The 20,593-nt window shown below is 40.0% G+C and overlaps 1 protein-coding gene across 10 annotated transcripts in view; it reads right to left on the reverse strand.

Moving 5' to 3' along the window:
* Nucleotides 1–20,593, reverse strand: part of LOC110977350 (intermembrane lipid transfer protein VPS13A-like) — a 96,751-nt gene that overhangs the window by 69,329 nt on the left and 6,829 nt on the right. For all 10 annotated transcript variants that reach the window (XM_087140564.1, XM_087140562.1, XM_087140561.1 and 7 more), the window contains exons 3-19: nucleotides 16,420–16,558; nucleotides 15,401–15,514; nucleotides 14,447–14,610; nucleotides 14,057–14,116; nucleotides 13,676–13,756; nucleotides 13,290–13,350; nucleotides 12,298–12,425; nucleotides 11,575–11,681; nucleotides 10,513–10,684; nucleotides 9,941–10,127; nucleotides 8,970–9,067; nucleotides 4,774–4,919; nucleotides 3,974–4,178; nucleotides 3,515–3,573; nucleotides 2,283–2,435; nucleotides 1,637–1,721; nucleotides 659–746 (exon numbers count right to left, since the gene is read on the reverse strand). In XM_087140564.1, coding sequence (XP_086996690.1) covers nucleotides 659–746; nucleotides 1,637–1,721; nucleotides 2,283–2,435; nucleotides 3,515–3,573; nucleotides 3,974–4,178; nucleotides 4,774–4,919; nucleotides 8,970–9,067; nucleotides 9,941–10,127; nucleotides 10,513–10,684; nucleotides 11,575–11,681; nucleotides 12,298–12,425; nucleotides 13,290–13,350; nucleotides 13,676–13,756; nucleotides 14,057–14,116; nucleotides 14,447–14,610; nucleotides 15,401–15,514; nucleotides 16,420–16,558 — 2,047 coding nt within the window. The remainder of the gene's footprint in view (nucleotides 1–658; nucleotides 747–1,636; nucleotides 1,722–2,282; nucleotides 2,436–3,514; nucleotides 3,574–3,973; nucleotides 4,179–4,773; nucleotides 4,920–8,969; nucleotides 9,068–9,940; nucleotides 10,128–10,512; nucleotides 10,685–11,574; nucleotides 11,682–12,297; nucleotides 12,426–13,289; nucleotides 13,351–13,675; nucleotides 13,757–14,056; nucleotides 14,117–14,446; nucleotides 14,611–15,400; nucleotides 15,515–16,419; nucleotides 16,559–20,593) is intronic.

The following is a 20,593-nucleotide window of genomic DNA, read 5'->3' on the forward strand; positions in this document are numbered from 1 at the left end:
AGGGTGTGTAAGGAGGTCAAACTGCCACAGAAAATTGTTGAGGATTTACACTTCATCTGACACAATATGGTTAATGGACATGACAATCAAATTTCTTTTCACAAGGAGTGGAAAATGTAACTTAGATTGATCAATCCTGTCCCCGGGGCACCAAGGCCTGTGCTTAAGTATTTTATTTGTACAAAAAAGAGGGCCAAATCCCGCAAATCAGGTTGTAAAAAAGTGACCAAATTCTGACATGGGGGGCGAGGTTTGGAGAAACAACAAATGCGACTTAGAATACATTGCCCTGACAAGTGTTTGTATTGAAAAGGCCAATTTACAACTTCACAGTTGATGTCTCACGTGTATCAGCCTACAGTAAATTGTCTGTCCTTCACTGACCACGTGCTGTGCTATACAGACCAAAGCCACTTGAAAGCCGATCGTGTCATTAAAGTTTTCCATTCTCCAAATAATCCACATTCAATCACACATGAAAAAATCCTAAAACTACTGTGTCCATTTTCTACAAATCCCCCCCCCCAAATTAAGAATTGCCAAGTCCTCTTCAAGAGAAACACCCTCCATGCCAAAAAGTCAATTCCGTTGTGATCTCTAGTGGGCTCACTGCACTGTGGTGGGCTTTTACTATGACCAGACATGTCTTGTCACCTACCTTCAGCAGCCAGGATCACCTGCACACTCTGTAGCTCGATCTGGAACCTGTCATAGGCTTTCTTCATCAACTCCTCTAGAGACTCATTCTGACAAAGACAGAGAGTAATATAACCCAGCTGATGCAGTCTCCAAGTCCATTATTCTATCTATCGTTGGATTGACAATATCCTTCCCTATGAAGTGTGAACCCGGCAACATTCCCAAAGTATTTTTTCAAACCAGATTTGTTTTGCAAATGTTAAATAGCTGCCTTTTAGATGTTACTATACCTCACACATATTCATGACGGATCGCAAACCTCTCATTGGCGCATTCACAGTCATGCGCCAGCCACTGTTTTTGCTGTTTGCCAAGCGCACACGCGATCATTCACGCATGGAGTAAATATGCATGCATTTTAACTGTCGCCCGGCTTACCGGGGCGACAGTTAAAAACGCATACGCAGTAGCAGAAATTCCGGGAACTATCTGCCAGGTGTACTGTGCACTTGTGGTGGCGCCAGCCTAGCAACGGTATGCAGCTCATATGAAAAGATGGCGGCACACGTAAAAGACAATCAGAGCAAGTGTTTGTGTTTTGACCTTACGAACAACACAAAAGTTTGTGGAAACAAATTAATGATGACGTTTTTATTTTCAGAGGTTATTAAATAAAATGTGTAGTAAGTATAGTAAAACAAATATAACATAATTTAGTTCGGTTGGAGAGTCAATGTTAGTTCCTGAGGTATTGGGAGTTGACAAACTAGTTCCCTCATCTTCGCCTCGGGAACTAGCTGTCAACTCCCAATACCTCGGGGACCTAACATTGACTGTCTAACCTCAAACCATGATATATTTGTATACTTATGAACAACTTCAATGACACACAAGTTAGGCCACACTAAATGTGAGTACAGACAAAGAGTCCAACTATCCAGCTTACTTTTGGATACTTTTTTCTGAAGGGATCACAGCACCTCATAAATATTCATACCTCCATCCTCGGCCCTTTTGGCCTCTCCTCATTCACTGTAGCCATCTTGAAATTACCAAGGTCTACAATCAAAACACTGCCACGCCTAGATAAAGAGAGAAATAAAGTAAACTGTTTAATAGTTGAAGCATAAAACAGCTAATTTGGTGAATACAATGAATAATTTTCAGATCTTTACAAGACACGTAGATCCATTATCTAACCCTAGAACCACCCTCAATCCTACAAAATCCTTTAGGCGCTTTTTGGAGGATTGAGGAACAATGCCAAAAAAGTGTGGCTGATTGCGAAGGATGCACTGTGTCAAGGTCTTGGATTAGACTTTGTATTGTTTATACTCAGCCATATATAAATTCATGTAATGATTATACATGAAATCATCCATCCTGCTTCAGGACACACTGCCTCAACATAATAACCGGAATTGCCACAGGATTTTGAAGGATTGAGGCAGTGGTCATTCCTCCAATGGAAATACATAGAAACTGTCAACTTCTCTTAAGTAATATCTGGATTCATTCAGAAATCAACACACTGGGCTGAGTGGGCTCTTTCGTAATACACCAAATAAATGAAAGAAGTCCTTCGGGGTTCTCAATATCTAGGATCCAATCACTCTGATGAACGTAGAAGTTGAAGAGCCTACCCATCATTGATTCCATTCTCTGGAATGATGACGTAGGATGCCTTGATGTCAATGTTGACATCTAGAATGTTCTTGTTGTCCACTATGTACTGCAGGCCAGTGGAGGATTGCACGGTGAAATCTCCAAGGGAAGACACAGCTGCTGCTGATAGACTGCCATACAGACATACAAGCAAGACAAGGCATGAAAATTTGCCCAAAGCTGCCTGGGTTGCCCCCACGCAGGAAACTGTACACTATCTACAGAAACGGACAACTATCAGCCAAATTATTTTTCTGGATGTATTAGGTGAATCATTTTTGAGGCATTTGTAACTCATTTCAGTTTCCCTAACTTTTCCACAGGTGATTCAATGCAAAAGTTACTTTTCCCCAACTCAAATTCATAAAGAGGAATTGCGTGTTTTGAATAAATTTCTAGAGTCCTGACTCTGGAAGCTTGCATCTTTTTATGTTATGTAAACAAACTCAAAAGTTGAACTTAAACCACAACTGTTAAATGTAATGAAACAAAACAAAATGTGCACCAGACTTGACTTTTGAGAAAACATGTACTGACAGAAATGTGACTCAAAGATGACTAAGCTGTATGGCCATCAATGTTGTCAAGTACTTCTCCATTAACAAGTTCAATGCCAAATTATTGAATACGGGCGATTCATAATAGTGCGCCTCCAAGAGTTTGCAATGCGTTGGCCAATCACATCACGCAAAATTTGTCGACCCTTTCCAAATGCGCATTGGGTCGACAAATTTCATACACTGTGATTGGCCAAAGCATTGCAAACTCTTGGAGGCGCACTACTGTGAAACGCCCGTATTGGCCAGGAAGGAACCAAGCTCAAGAACAGTGAAATTTGATGGTAAATGCACAAAGGTAAGATTACAAAATAAATGTAAGACTACAGACTCTCCCTGTTTGTAAATATTAAGTTTTAACGAGAAAAGTACTCGAAAAAGTACTCAACCCAGTGCTTTTTAAATACATCTGTCATTATTTTAAGTACTTTTAGGAAATTTATTGCAACTGAATGATCTCTAACTCCATTACAAATACAACTAAAAGTTTCCTGCAAGTTTTCAAGAAAATTGAAAGCCTAGTTATCCCAAAATCTGTAACAGAATTAGCATTCCCATCTGTGGAATGCCAGATTGAAATGTATTCCTGCAAAACAGTCTACTTGGTTTGCAAACTGTGAAGCATTCACAGATTTAGTATCACTTATACTCACTCATCTAGATGGACATCCTTTGGAGGCTCAAAGAACTTTACTATCTGGTTGATAGTGTTCTAGAAAAGCAGACAGAGAAAGACATCAAGCAAAATGCCACTTGGGTATCTGGTACATGGCCAGGTATCTGGCTTTTTAAACCAAACAAATCTATCAGTGACTATCTTATGCATCTGGCTTCGACGTAAATCTATCCACAGTGTGGGACTTTTGAAACATTCAGTAGCGACAACCATACCGATCCCATGTGAACAGTCCACCATTGTCTCCATCATTTTGAGCATAAGCACAATCTCAATTGTGACGTAAACAAAAGTGAACCTGGTCAAGTGGGAAGACATGTTTGCAGCTCCCATTCACACCACACATTCTTTGTGTAACTCATTCAAACCTCGGAGCTTCTAAAACGTATTATCTTGTTTAGTCTGAAACCAAGTACAAATCTTCTTGGAGACTCACCGCATCATAAGCAATCTTGAGGGGCCTGGCGTTAAGTCTGATCCTCTGGTCTGCCTTGCCATCCATTGGGTTGGTCTCCACCGACAAGCTGAGTAGGGAGTACTTCTTGTCTGCCTCCAGGCTTTGGGATTCCACCATCTGAGGGCTGGTCCCTTCCTCCACAGGTGTGCCAAAGACGCTGAAGTCATCAAGCTTGGCCTCCAGCCTGTACAAGAAGAACATGCAATCAGATCTCACTCAGACAAGTCATATTAACCCTCCTATCGCTTAGCAGCACAAATATGCATGAATGCCCACAGTCACTCTATTGCATGTGTTTTCTATATGAAACACAAATATCCACAGGTTCAAAAAGTGTACAGTTGGTTGCCAGCACAAAATGACCCAGGGTCTTTTGTGCAGTCCTCTTCACTGCATTTGGTTTACAGCACAATGATGCACATGAAACGGTGAAGCACAGTTGTTGGGCAGCACAAACGTGCAATCTGATATTCCTGTGAGGGAGAGTTGGTGCAGTGCACAATATGACACAGCTGTGCATCTTTGTGCTATTTACCAACTGACCCAAAGCGTCACTTCAACATAGGAAGGTAATAACAAGGCTTTAAAAATACACTCTAAAATACAACTTGGATTAGGCACTTGTGCCCTTGAACAATACTTTTTGCAGCCAATTTACCAAGAGAAATATGGTTAGTGAGAGAGTTGACTAGAAGCTTAACCCCAATGAATAAGGTGCAATGATCCATCAATGACATAAATTTGATCATTGGTTTTCAGCTTGGGACTATATTCTTTACTTGATGGCTTCAGCAGCTGGCCTCTGGCTGAAATTGGCCGTCAGCTCGGTGACGGACAGGTTCAGGAGTTGTTGCTTCTTGCGTTCCTCATCCAGGATCTTGACACTGGTGCTCTTGAGATTCAAATGAGCTTGGACTCCCACGTACTGTGTAACAACAGAAAAACCCAGAATGAAATAAAGTTACAGTACGTTGCATTTGAAAGTTAACGCTATGAAAAGGAATGGGAAAAAAAGCGAAAGGAATTTACATTTGCATTCACATTTCGCATTTTGACCACAACTTTTCCCCCCTGCGAATCACAGCGAATCGGATGCAAAAGGGTCGAACGACATGCGAAAACGGTGCGAATCTTTTGTGAACACGGCGTGAAACACTTGCGAAAACATTGAGAAAAAAAAGTGTGCAAAAACAGTGTGAAAATTTTACGAAAGCGGTGCGAAAGGTTCCAAAAATCATGCCGAAACTTGCGAAAACGAGAAGCATTGTGCAGCGAAAATGCTCAACGCTTGCCACACGTGCACGACTATTATGCAGTGAAGAGTCCATAACGCAGGCTGCGCTGTGCTTGGAGCCGGCCGGTCGGGCCAACTCACCACGTGGAGTGTGCTGTTGTAGTCTCGGCCGAGCCGTCCGGTCCATGCAGCGCGATCGTGGGGATGTGCTCACTAGGGCGACCCGCGCTTGCGGGGCGCAGTTGTTTTCTTGAATTACCATAGATAAACACTCGTCAATGTCGAAGAATAAATGTTTAAAAAGTTGTCTGGATGTTGAGTGATTATTATAAACGGGAGTCCCGAAGTTATGAAGCACATACAGTAAAATGTGTGTATTACAATAAACTTAACTTGCTCTGCTGTGGCGACTTGGGTTATTTGCCCACTTTTTATTTATTTTCGTGGTGTCGTTTGGCACACAAAAAATCAACAATGAAATACTACATGCAGTATTTTGTTTCCTGAAGGTTTCTTACAATCGACAAATAAAATACGTGCTTAAATTGAACATGTATTTTCATAAGCAAATCTCATCTCTTCGCCGATTGTGTTCGGTGTGACATATCGGGCCAGTTTTCACTTGGGTTTCTGATGACATGTTACTTTCTGTGGTCACATGGTTATTGGAAAAGGTCAGCGATTGGACTATCCATGAATGGGCATGCAGTAGCAGTCAGGATGTCACAGTAGGTGTAGATGCAGTGTGTGCTTCACTATGCGGTGCAGCACGCACGAGGTCCCGTGGCGATTTTTGAAGAGATTTGGTAATTTTTTTTGATCGGTGTCACGAAAACGTTGAGATAACTGGATACAAGGCATTTATTCCGAAATCAAGGTACATACATTTGCCAATACATGTGTACGTAATTTACATACATGACAACATGTGGATACATGTTCATGTACATGTGCACATATGCGGTGCACATGTTGAGCGGTGCACATGTTGAGCATCCATCCAAGTGGGTTAATTTAATTTTTAAACACTTATAACTTATAATATAAGACATGTTAGAGAGCGCTGTAACGGCAATCTACTGTAATTCAGCTGCTCGGTGTTCAGTGCTTGTCTCCAACCTCCACCATAGCCAGCTTTGATTTCACCTGTCGCATTGTATTTTGCTCATAAACGAGAAACATACTGCATTGAAATTTCAATGCTGTCTTCCTCAAGTAATCTGAATATTCCTGAGAATTGAAGAACTTTTCTCTCAGACTGATTTTCTTCCACTTTCCATATACAGAGATGCGCATGTTTGAAACCACAGAGATGAAAAACTTCCTGATGTCTACCTGTACAGGCACAAATACTACTAAATGAAGAAAGCTTGCAAAATTATTTCCCCACTACCAGAGAAAATCTGTGAAAATTTTTTCCCACTTGTGAGAAAAAGGGCGAAAATCTTTTCTTACTTGTGGGAAAATCTGTGAAAATTTTTTCCCACTTGTGGGAAAATCTGTGGAAATCATTTCCCACTTGTGGGAAAATCTGTGAAAATTTTTTTCCCATTTGTGGGAAAAAGCGTGAAAATCTTTTCCCACTTTGGTTAAAATCTGTGAAAAAATTTTCCCATTTTGGTGTTAACTTTCAATTGCAATGTACTGTACACTGTCTATGTTGTCAGCCCAGCTCATCGAAACCTATAAATTCCACGAAAAAGTACCCACAAGTACAGCATGTCCTAGCAGTGACAATGACAAACATCGCCTGACACTAAAGATGAGATTTGAAGTTTCTCATGGTGCATGTGGCACGCAAAGGTAACGGGTTTGCGGTATCACAGACACCCACAAAAAGAGGCAGTCTACATGGTCCTAACACAAACCAATTACCTTTGTTTGACACGAAAGGGAACTGAGACATCATCTTAGCTTTGCATACAAGCTAAGGCATTTGAGTCACACATGCCACGACAGGTTTGTAAACATCGAGCTACATGTCACGCACTGTGTCTTACAATTTGATATAGTCAGTGGTTTACGTGTATGTTACATCTCTTAGATTATGTACAAGTAGGTTTATTTCTGATTTGATAGTTTGTGTGTATGTTGTGTTACTGTTTATTAACTTTGATATGTGATGCTTTCTTAAAGTGGTGGGCCCTAGAAAGGGAACAATAAATATTAAATCATTCGTTTTTTGATCGGTGTCACGAAAACGTTGAGATAACCGGATACAAGGCATTTATTCCGAAATCAAGGTACATACATTTGCCAATACATGTGTATGTAATTTACATACATGACAACATGTGGATACATGTTCATGTACATGTGCACATATGCGGTGCACATGTTGAGCATCCATCCAAGTGGGTTAATTTAATTTTTAAACGCTTATAACTTATAATATAAGACATGTTAGAGAGCGCTATAACAGCAATCTACTGTAATTCAGCTGTTCAGTGTTCAGTGCTTGTCTCCAACCTCCACCATAGCCAGCTTTGATTTCACCTGTCCCATTGTATTTTGCTCATAAACGAGAAACATACTGCATTGAAATTTCAATGCTGTCTTCCTCAAGTAATCTGAATATTCCTGAGAATTGAAGAACTTTTCTCTCAGACTGATTTTCTTCCACTTTCCATATTCAGAGATGCGCATGTTTGAAACCACAGAGATGAAAAACTTCCTGATGTCTACATGTACAGGCACAAATACTACTAAATGAAGAAAGCTTGCAAAATTATTTCCCCACTACCAGAGAAAATCTGTGAAAATTTTTTCCCACTTGTGAGAAAAAGGGCGAAAATCTTTTCTTACTTGTGGGAAAATCTGTGAAAATCTTTTCCCACTTGTGGGAAAATCTGTGAAAATCATTTCCCACTTGTGGGAAAATCTGTGAAAATTTTTTTCCCATTTGTGGGAAAAAGCGTGAAAATCTTTTCCCACTTTGGTTAAAATCTGTGAAAAAATTTTCCCATTTTGGTGTTAACTTTCAATTGCAATGTACTGTACACTGTCTATGTTGTCAGCCCAGCTCATCGAAACCTATAAATTCCACGAAAAAGTACCCACAAGTACAGCATGTCCTAGCAGTGACAATGACAAACATCGCCTGACACTAAAGATGAGATTTGAAGTTTCTCATGGTGCATGTGGCACGCAAAGGTAACGGGTTTGCGGTATCACAGACACCCACAAAAAGAGGCAGTCTACATGGTCCTAACACAAACCAATTACCTTTGTTTGACACGAAAGGGAACTGAGACATCATCTTAGCTTTGCATACAAGCTAAGGCATTTGAGTCACACATGCCACGACAGGTTTGTAAACATCGAGCTACATGTCACGCACTGTGTCTTACAATTTGATATAGTCAGTGGTTTACGTGTATGTTACATCTCTTAGATTATGTACAAGTAGGTTTATTTCTGATTTGATAGTTTGTGTGTATGTTGTGTTACTGTTTATTAACTTTGATATGTGATGCTTTCTTAAAGTGGTGGGCCCTAGAAAGGGAACAATAAATATTAAATCATTCGTAGGAAATCTCTTGACAAATAGGCTTGTTTAATCTGATTTTTCTCAGTCATGCAAATATGAGAACTACATTTTAAGGGGAAATGAAAAGGGCAGGCAAAATAAAGCACAGCAGAAAAGTTTTATTCTTAAAGCAGATTTATCAATACTATAATCCAAGCAGGTATCATTTTTAAGCTGTACATTTTGAATAGGAAAAAAGCAGGATACTGTACCTCTTTGGGGAAGGCAGGGTCAGCACTCTTTTCACTGTAGCCAATGGCATCAAACAACTTGGCCTTCTCCTCTGCAGTCATGGCTTCTTGAAAGCGACCTGCAGAGAATAAATTTGACCTGTGTAAATTACTCACAGTACTTTCCAGCGACATCATCTGAACTAAATACAAGTGATGCTCACTTCAGGATGGTCACTTCCCAGCCACAATCACAGAGCATTTACATGTTGAGCTGAATAAATGTGTAGCAACTTATATGGCCTTTAACTACGGCTGCAACATTTCACTTGTAACTGGAGAGACACGTAATCCTGATTCATCAAAAGGTACTGCACGCAGAACAATTTTCACATCCTACATACAGGAACAGCATTCAATTTCTTTTAGTAGATTGCTTACACAACTTTTTTAGCTCATCAGTGACTAGGCTTTTAGATAAAACTGTGAATGTCCCTTGTCAATTTCACTAGTGGAAAGGTGAACGTCTAACGTCAGATTCAGTACCTAGTCTAAATGTTAAAGTACAAGTATATCAAGCAGCACTCTAGCTTTACCATCACTCAAATTAGAAAGTATTAAGAGTCCTGTGGTAGCCCGAGGTTGTGTTTGACTTCTAACAAAATGTCTTACTATCAAATCCCAGCTAGAATACTTTCTAGTCAAACTGTAGTCAAACACTATCATCATATTTCACTATCTGCGCCCTCTGGTGTAGAGATCAAATTAAGCAGGTCTACAGGTCAACAGACCACGCCCAACCACTACTGATGGGGTAAGGCTCCAGCAGTTCAACTAGTTTCAGAGGGGGTAAGCTCAAACATGTAAACAGCAGACTAATTTAAATTTTCTGCAAACTTCAGTTTGAAAGCAAATTTAACAGAGTAGTGACAAACATCAGAGCAGTCGACGTAATGAAATTTGTATCCGTTTTGGATCCCCCTTTGCACCTGCTTTCAGTGATGTCATCTCACCTGCAATGTCTTCCAGATCACCCCCCTCCTTCTTGGCCTCCGCTTTCTTGCCTCCCCCAAACCAGCCCCCGAACCAACCCTTCTCCGCCTTCTCTTTGGCCCGTTTCTTGCCCAGACGTTGGAACTCCACCTCGGCCTGCTGGCGGCACATGGTGATGTTCATCACGCTCAGCTGTTTCTCAATTTTCTGCAGAAGGAAAAGAATCCAAATGGAATCTGGATTCACCCTAAGCACTAGGAAAAACATTAAAGGACGACACTGGAATGTCCCCTGCAGAGGTCAGAGACTGCTGATAGGAATGTGCTGAATATTTGAATATTCAACAGAAAATCAAATATTCAATTATCTATTTTCTTATCAATAGGCCCAACACTATGACCATAAAATTACAGAAAGTTTGGGGAATTTGGTATTTATACAACTAAATATCCAAATATTTGAAAGGCTGGCGAGTCCAATATATGACAACTTTCTGATACAAACTGACTCAGCCCTAGACGCTATCTTCAAAATCCAAGGACAAAAACAAAAACACAGATATTTGTAACTTGGGCCAGATTTCTGTACTAACCTCCAGATTGGCTATCAAGTCCTTTCCTGGTTTACTGGTGTCCAATTTCTTCACATACAGCTGTTTATACTCCTTGAGCATCCTGCGATGTTCCTTGATGTGTTTCCAGGACCACATCTTGTGTCGTCGCCGCACTGTCTCCTCCAGAATGCTGTTCATGGCATAGTGCCACCTGCATACACATCCATAAAAAATTGCTTATTTTGTGATCGCTGTATTCAATTCAATTCAATTCACATTTATTTCCATACTGTTACGGGAGCAAGATAAAGCACAGGAAAGTCATGAAATCCGTAATATCATTGTATTTCACTGTACATGATTGATTAATAAAAACATTAGTCACAGAGATCAGAGTAATGAAAAAAACAACTTACAAAAGAGAAAACAATAGCAGAAGCATCACAGAATTAATGAGTATGGAGGCTGTTCAGGGAAGCCAGGGCTTATGGGGAACAGCCTTCGGACAGACATGACAGACATGTATTCAATTTGTAATTCTCAATGTGAACTTTATCTACATATAACGACTGCTCGGAAGAAACAATAAAATGTGAGATCAAGCACAAAAAGAATAGTAAGAGACACAGGACCTGCCTCAAAGCAAATTGGCATATTGTGTAATTTAATCAAACCATAAATTGCATTGGCATGAAAATAACAAAAACAATCTCTGAAAACAATAAGTTGGTGCATGAACATGACAGGTCCGACGAGAGCAAAAAACTACCTGCCTCGTCACTCTCCTTGCAAACAAGCCCGAAAAAATTGATTTTCTGAACTGACTTCACCTCTTTACTCCTAAGTCATCACATTGTCTACAACAAAATTATTGCAATAGTTTGTAAGCTTCAGATTTCATCAAGGAAAGTGGAAGTAAAATATGGATGCCTTTTGCTGAGATTACATTATCCTTCCTTTCTGAAAGGGTTTCTTGGTGAACGGCTGTCTGTGGAACAGTTCGGAACCTGCTATCAAGACGCCCCAAATACTTTTTGTTTTGGATTCTGTTTGGATTAGCAAGATCCACTGGAACCCGTCTTCTGTACTCATTTAACCTACCAGACTTTGGCGTTGCCTTTCAAGGGGTTGGTTGGCCGGTACTTCCTGAATGGCTCATTGCGGGACATACGCTCAAATGAGTCCAGCATTTGCATGACATCACGAAACTGGCACAAGTCAAAACATGAACAATAGTTTAAATCTCATATATGGCCAATGTGATCAGTTCTACTCAAGAGCTTTTTCATGACTTTGTTTGTCCACCAATTTCCATTAACCAAACTGGGCGTGGGCAATCAATGTATGATCCTCGATCAATATTTGTCATGAAGATGATCTTCATGCTTCATTCGAATGATAAATTTCAAATCAGCCTTAAACAAGAGACTGAAGTACATCAACTTTATCATCTTTGTTACCAGGTTTTCATTTTGGGATTATGATAACACTCTTCAATTTATGTGAAAACCTCAGTTCAGTTGGCGCTGGCTAAGGTAATGTAACGTCAACTTGCTAAATGCCAAGGAATGACAGTAGTCAAATGCTGTCGTATATTGTCAGACTCTACACTCGACAGAAACTGCACAGCACACAGCATAGCAGCACAGTTCTTATTTCAGTCATGTTGGATACCATAATATTTTGCAGGTTGACCAAGGAAAACATAGATGGTTATCTGGTTAGATTTTAGTCTGAGTGGACCAGTGCCATGGTCCATTCTGCAACAGACGGTCACTTTAATCTTTCACACAGTCGACAAGAGTACAGATATACGGAATTTACCTGTTTCTTGCGGAAGGCCAGCCCAATGCTATCGATGACTAAATTCAGCCAGGCTTTAGGGTTTGACAGATCATTCTCTGGTTTGGTGTTCAGTTTCAGCTGAGCCTTCAGGGAAATTGGCTCCACCACTGTTGAAATCAAACAGGTGGTAAGAAACTGTAACTACACTATCTCAGGAATGCATGTGGCACAACATTGGAATAGAGCATTTTGTTATTAATCACATTGCATTCCAAAGTATCCTGCAAACAGCTTATTACGATGTTGGTACTACGTAATTTACAAAGAATAGTTTCAATATGGCTTCAACAAAATCAACCTCATGTGTAGTGACACATAATTTTTATTCACAAGTGTCTAAACTCTGCTGTCAGAATACATGGTACTTCACATGAGTCATTACCAAAGATCATACAGTGCCGAAGGCGCAAGATGGATAGCTCTGCCCAAAAGATGTAATTACCATGGGCGGCATTTGAGCAAGCGATACGCCTGCGCAGTTTACAGTAATGCTTAGGCGCAGGCTCACCAGGTGCATGTGGCTACCGCGGCGCCTGCGCCTAAGCAGTAATGTGCATTGCACAGGCGTATCGCTTGCTCAAATGGCGCTCACGCGATTACAACGTTTTATGTTTCTTCAAGGCGAAGTTCGCCATCTTGCGCCGCTTCGCGGCCCTATACGATCTTTGGTCATTACCTCTTACGATGTGTTCAAACTGTTTATGTAAACGTGGCAAAAGGAAAGTGGTATCACGTAAACGAGTTCACCTTACAAAAGCTTACATGTACATGTGGCCTTGTGCAGAAAACCAATGGCAATCATCTGAGCTAAATTACAAATACACTGGAGCAGTTTTTACGTAAACCTTAAATTAAATTGTCAGTGATAATCAGCAGAGTTTTAGAACATTATTTGGAAGATTTTTTTAAGATGGAACTTTCTCAAACAGCTTGATAGTTGTAAGCTTTAGAGTGTTTTCTTGTGTACTCACAGTACTGGAAGTCGCCTGGGGTGTTTTGGGGATCTGTAGTGATGGTGTTTTTCATCTTTGCCTGAGTGAATGATAAAGAAACAACAGAAAAACCTCAATGTTTACATAAAAGAAAGCGTTTTGTGCACAAACTTGATATGAACAAGGTGTAACAGCTTGCACTACGATGAGAAACTATTGGTACAATATATCCACAGTTATTGTTAATATATAATAGTCTGGTTCCCCAATCAAAAGATGCCAACTATTTTGACAGATCTTTAGGTCTGGTAACCACTAGATCATGTGACATAAATGTAGAACATTTCAGAAACATGCCAAAATTGTCCAAACACATTTCACTGATTCAACAAGACAAAGACGGATAAATGTGCAGGCCACATTACCTGCTGCTGGGGTCTATCCAGTCCAGAGTACAGCTCGCTGTTACAATTCCAGTACACAGACAGGCAATCCAGGCGAAGCATCTGTGAACAAACCAACCATTAGTTTACATGTGTGACTTCAAACTTGTGACTTCAAATACATCAAAACATACATCAGAGATTTCACTACTTTTTCTTTTTACTGACCCAGGTTCAAATCCGAACCCTTGCCGACTTGAGGACTGGATGTTCAGACCCAAACAGATTCCACAGGTTTTCCTCAGAATATTTAGCTGGGGTTATATTCCCATCTCTTTACTGTCGACTCTTTGAATTTTGTATCCAAGCAACAACAAAACGTGTCAGAGTAATGGAGAAATTAGAATAGTCTGTAAACAATACCTTGTAAATGAGTTTTGTTGAGGCATCTGCCAAGCACTCCTTCCAGTTGGTGTCTGTGGTCTACAAAATATCAATAAAATATTGATAATACCACACATTACCAATTTCTGTACAGCTAGAAATGTATATAGTATCTCTGTTGTTCATTATTTATTTGAAAGCAGTGAATATACGTAAAACAGATGTTAAACTGTAACAATCCTGAATTTTTTAATGAGCTGTTAGGTATTTAAAAAAAGGGTGGCTTAAAGGTATAAAGCATGTGTACAGGTCCATGAAGGGCAATGAAGGATCATGAGAATTTTCCGGATCCCAGCAATTTTCGATTAATTTCATTCCTTTCCATTTCAATTTGGAAAGAAGGAAACAGTGGAAGAGGATTTTACTCACCTTGAGTGAGATGTTGTGCAGGGTAGCACCAATGGCGAATGGAGCGTCAGGATTGGTCGTCTTATCCTCGTAGCGCAGGTGGATATCTGCCACCTTCACCTGAAGATTCTTAATGACCTGGGTGGCCATCTTTTCCACAAAGGAGTCACCTTTAGGGTTTTTCTCTGGAGATAGGACAGTAAAACTAACCAATGAATCACACATCTCATACACTTTACTTCTGAATCAAATCCCTCGGGACATTTGTTAACAAAGGACGTGTTGGTACAAAATGAAACTTGTGAATATGGTTGCAAGATACTCAAGAATGAAGTTCAAAGGGGCAAAGAGGCTCTGATAGGATGTTAACATTTGCCATTTTTATCTGTGATTATATGTATAACGTGGAAACATTTGTGGCTGGAATTTATGATGAAGTCATTACTCATTATATTGGGGAGACAGATTTTTTCCTTCAAAGATGCAATTTTACATTGCAATTTCCACACAATATTCAAACAGTAAGTTTCTCCCAACACAAATTCCTTCACTGGCCATTGCATGGGATACCCCTCACTGGTGCATTAGACTCGAATGGCCAACTAACACAAGCTTTGTGGTCACGTGGTGAGCATGGGTTTGAGTCACACTCAAAAGCCTTTTCAAGTTTTAATGGCTCACATGATGAAACTCAGTGCACAGTACTTTGGAAATCAGGGGTGTACTGTAGGTCACTGAAGAGTGAAGTGTGAAGCACAGGATTGGAACTAAAACAGTGCAAAAACACAAATACTTGCACAGATAGTCTTTTATGTGAAACTACAGAATGTATATGAAATACAAACATTTACAAAGATCAAATTGGCAGAAGTATCAATTTCAAAATTCTGTTATCAAATGTTTATTACACTATAAACTCCTTATGTAAAAAAGACCTTTAAAAAATTGGGTTTTAAAAGGGTCATGACCTCTGACCTTTGCCTTCTTCCTTCTCTTTCTCCTTCTGTTTGGTAGCCTCCACATGCTGCAGAATTCTCTGCTTTGCCTCAAACTTCTGCTTTGCATCCTTTTCTGCATCATACTTGATATCTGGATACAGACGGATAACAGTTCGTTCAGTTATAGAAGATGGTTTATCAAAATGATTACCCCCCCAAAAAAAATTTGGCACCCACTCCACCCTTTATCAACATGAAAAAAATGGTGCTGGTCACAAGTTTGGATGTTATGTTTTTCTCTGTTTACATGTTCTGACCTGGCTTCATGTCTTCCTAAAAGGCCAAAAATTCAACACTGGACTTCTTCGGGTCACATTTACATAACACGGACAATTCGCAACAGTGTGCCACAAAGAGTTTGCGATGCATTGGCCAATCGCAACGAGCGAAATCTGACGACCCTTTCCAAATGTGCCTTGGGTCGATAGATTTCGCGCATTGTGATTGGCCAACGCGTTACAAACTCCTGGTGGTGCACTCTTGTGAAAAAGCCGTATTTCACAACCTGATTTGACTTCTTTCGAGGAATATGTCCTCTTTGCATGTACAAAATAGAAACAAAATGCTGCTTTCCATGAAATTTCATTTACTTCAAGTAATAACATGCTCTGTTTTGTTGCTTTGAGAAACACTTTTTCTACATGAGCCCCAGGCTGCGCCAACAGAGGGTACAATTTTCTGAGCAATGTGGGCCTCTTTGACGGGGACTGTACTTTGCTGGTTCATAAACGACTATGAAATGCACGCGTTACATTTGAGTCACTACCAACAAAATGAATACCTCCCCACCAACACGAGCGAGTGCTTCTGCTCAAGGCAGATTCTAGTACTCTGGTAAGGGCTTCAATAATGAACTTGACTTTTCCAATTCAAGAAACCAAACAACATTTTTGACAAAAGTTAATAACACAACTCTCATTAACACTGTTCATGTCAGAGAATAGTTTGGAGATTTGTAAATCCCATAGTGGCATTCTAGCATCTTCCTACATGTACCTGTGTTGGGTGCAACAATGACATAAAGGCCCTCAATGGATGCCTCCACGGGGGCAGAGTACAGGTTCTTCCATGGGATCTTTAGGGTGAGCTTGCCCAGATGACCTGACTTGATCTTGACAGGCAAGTCAAGCTCGTCCTGTTGGGAGAAATGTACGTGTAAATCAGAATTACAGTGCACATGTACATGTACATAGAAAAGCACCAGAGTCTATCCAATAAAACAACCAGTAGTTTAAGGTAATCGACCATCACTTGCGACTCTTGAATGATCTTGTGATCAATACTGCATACATGGACATGGACATGTATGCTCCATGGAGAAGCCCACTGACCATTTGCATTATAAACATGTATAATGGCACATGTAAAAATCATGCTTGGAGCGACTGCGTAATTTAATGGATAAAATCAGAAATTTGCCTGCTGCAGACAGACAGACAATTACTATTGGTTTGATATTCCTCTCCCAATATTTTGCTGCTGCATGTTCATGACTTGTAGTTTTGCAACTGTTTGTTATGTATGTACACGTCACCATATATGTACATGTCACACATCAGTGGGTCTGCAGTAGAAAAACAGACACATTCAATGTACATGTATGTGTATACATGTAGGTAGATTTAGTGTGCAGTGGCAGGATAGTAATTACTAGAATGACCTTCATCCTTGACTTCCTGTTACAAAAGCAACTCATCCAAATTGGCAGTATAAAAATACTAGGGTGGGCCATTTTGTACTTGAGCACTGCTATAATTTAGGAGGCTGTACACTAGACCTTCATGCTGGTTAACTGAGCACTCTTGAGTCTGTACAGGCATTTTTTTAAACTGGTCGGTCCCTAAGATTCATTTCTCCAATGTTACCTCAAGGGTTGCTTTCACATTTGCAGACATACCTACATGTAGTACACATGATGTACCGTACAACAAAAATGATGCAATGCTTCACATGTACAGACATGTACATGTACACTTGTTATACCACGGTCATACATGTAGAAGTGACTTTTTATTGGTAGCGAACTGATCACTTCATATGCTACAAGCGTGCATGCATCATTCACTCGTCGCGAACAATGGTGATACCCGCAAAAATTATGGATAATGTTCAGTGATCTTTCCCGACCACAGTTGAAGTCTCATTTCTACTGCGATGTACACATGATTGTTAATTCTTGGGTACAAGGGTGGACAGCCGCGGCAATACTACGCACCAATTACTGTAGATATACACTGTGTGTTGCTGCAAAAGAGCCCATAAAACTTTATATTTTTACAGAAAATTTACAAATCTGGTGGGTTTATGCATAAAAACTGAATGGCACTTTCAAATCATTTTAACCCACTCAGAGCAAAGCTGTACACATGTTTTCTTGTTCAGCAAACAATTTAGACATGTAATCCACATTAATACAAGTTGCTGCCAAAGACACACATGTACCCGTAATACCTCCTTCACAAATGATGAGGCCACCTACAGTGCTTATGAACACATGTACAGTCTGTGAGAATTCTCTGTATTCAACAAACGTAATAGGGCCTATGGGCTACCCCACAGTCCAGCCAGTCAACTCAAGCAGTCTGGATTGACCAATGGCACTCACAAAATGCAATGCATAAACAAACAGAGTTTCTACTGTGTGTGTGCCATTTGAGGGGCTCGCTGATGGAGCATAGCTGGCGCATATGTATGGTCAGGCTCTGCCTTTGCATATTTGTGAAGCACAACATGTTGCACATGTACTGTACTTATACGCAAACACATATTGTACATCTGTTAGCAAATCTGTGGAGTACGGGGCACATACTGAGGACTGACGAGGGAAAAAGTACTGTACAGTACATGATCCTAATCTTTCCATTTCTTTGATGTAATTCAGAACTGTATAAATTATTCAGAATTAAATTAGTGCTGAACTATTTTTGGTAATTAAACATTACACTTAGTGCCGGTATATGAACTCACACCAACTTGGTCGTATTCACATGGAATATTTGCTAGTACTGCTATAACTCTGCCAATGTCATGCATACATTTTTACCTCAAATTTTTTAGTCACCCCTGTATCATACATTTGACGCATCTGCACAAACTCTGTATGGTGGAAGGACCAGTTCATTTCCAAGATGGCATCAAATTCTCAGCCTTCCTTTATTGAACATTATCAGGGATGATTTGCAACAGGAAAGGGCTACTACATGTACTGGAATACACAGAGCAGAATGAAATTGGTCAGCAAACAAAGCTTCCTTGATGCTGATGAAATCATTGTTTTAATTGCAGGGGGTCTGCTCAAACTGAGCATATAGAACTGCACATCCAAACGTAAAACATGCAATCAACCTGTACGGTGTTTATCAGGTACAGTACACGTGGGTACATGTAATACACAGTTTTACAGAGAGTACAAAGGGATATTTGCAATAGTTGAAAGAACTATTTCCACTGACATTTTTTAAGGCATTCAGTTCAACAGTCCAATCTAAATGACACTGTTTCATGTTCAGAAATCTTCTTGAAGATATATAGTAGGGCCTCTCAATCTGGTCTGTCTGTGGTAGACTGGTGTGTGTGTGTGCCACATGCACATCATCTGGACAAATTGAACTCAGATCTACAATAAACTTTTTGGCAGAGCCCTGTCTATAAATGTTACACACGATCAACTGCAACACCCAAAATTTGTAAAAAATATTTAACGGTACGACAGCAAATAGAGTATACACAATAAAAATGATAAAAGGCTGCATTAGTCACTCTGCTACAAGGCCTAAAACATGCAAGCATTTTGATATCTTAGTGCTTTGTTTCTCAGATGTTTAAATGAACAGTTTCTCTCCTGCCAAATTCCAGAGCCCTAAAATGTACATGTATCAGTGCATCATGAAAAATAATTCATTATTAGTCTTGCAAATGTCGGTAAATGGCTAAACAATGTGGGCTTTTAGAACAATCTCTTTGAAAACATTCCTGATGCTGAATTCGATTTTTTACAGCAGGTGGGCTTTGCAATGGAATGAGTGCTTAACAAAGTCTACCGCAATGCCCAACACACAATGACCATTTTCCACCCACACAGCTGTCTGGTGGACACCTGCAATTTGAATATAACTGAGCCCTATAGTACTGGGTACTTTCATAAAGTACAGAGCCAGGTTCATAAATTGCTGGTAGATCTAGGCCAGCCATGAATTCTGAAGGTCTTTCCATAGCTACATGTCTGCTTGACAAGCCAAACCAAATAGCAGCAGCCCCTCTCACAAAAAGAAGATATTAGAACCAATACATACACTGGACATATTTCAAATATCCTGGAAATCAAAAACTGGGATCGGTTCTTAACAATTCCAACAATGACCGCTTTCACGTTCAAGAACTGCTTCTTTAGAGAATAAAATTTGATGCCTGAAGTGAAAAAAGGTTAACCTTGAACTGCCAGTAGACCGTGGAGGCCTTATTTCTGACTGCTTACAAATGTTACATATAGGGAACATGCACTTGTGCAAATCTGTCAGCACTTTATAAAAGAAATTCATAGATCACTATGAAGGTGCATTGTTCACTCACAGCGTGTTAACACCCTCCCCAAAGGAAAATAATAGTGCATATCAAACAGACTGGTGAATTTCTTTTAAGAGTTAAAGATGAATTAAATGTTGTCCTGAAGATAATGAGTTATCTGACACTAGAACTTGTTTGCTATTGCACCAAACTTCCAAATAAATCACCATTTGAAACACTGGAATTCCTGGGGAAAGGAGGAAATCCCATCCACTTTGTTTCTAAAGAGTATTGGAAGATGAAAAAGATCTCTGAAATATTTTTGGCACGTGGCTGCCTGCCATTCAGAGTGTCACCAGTACAATATGTATCATAATCATGGCCCAAGCGTGTCCCTGGGCTGGAGTGTTCAGAGGTAACAAATATGCATTACACATACATGTATACCTACTGGTACATGTAGATAAAACTCTGCACATAACGTGTGAACTGGCGCAAAAAGGATCTTTCCTTCAACTGTTCTCAAGAGTACAACAGTACAGTTACCGTGTATAAATACGGGTACATGTACATGTAAATGTAGGTCAAGCAATGCCAGTTTCATTTCCTACACAAGGTTTCTAATGGCAATAGTGCATCTTTAGCAATCGACAAGCAGTTTGCTGTC

The sequence above is a fragment of the Acanthaster planci genome, linkage group LG08, assembly GCF_054643075.1.
Source record: "Acanthaster planci isolate LZ-2023a linkage group LG08, COTS_SCS, whole genome shotgun sequence".
In the NCBI taxonomy this organism is placed as follows: Eukaryota; Metazoa; Echinodermata; class Asteroidea; order Valvatida; family Acanthasteridae; genus Acanthaster; species Acanthaster planci.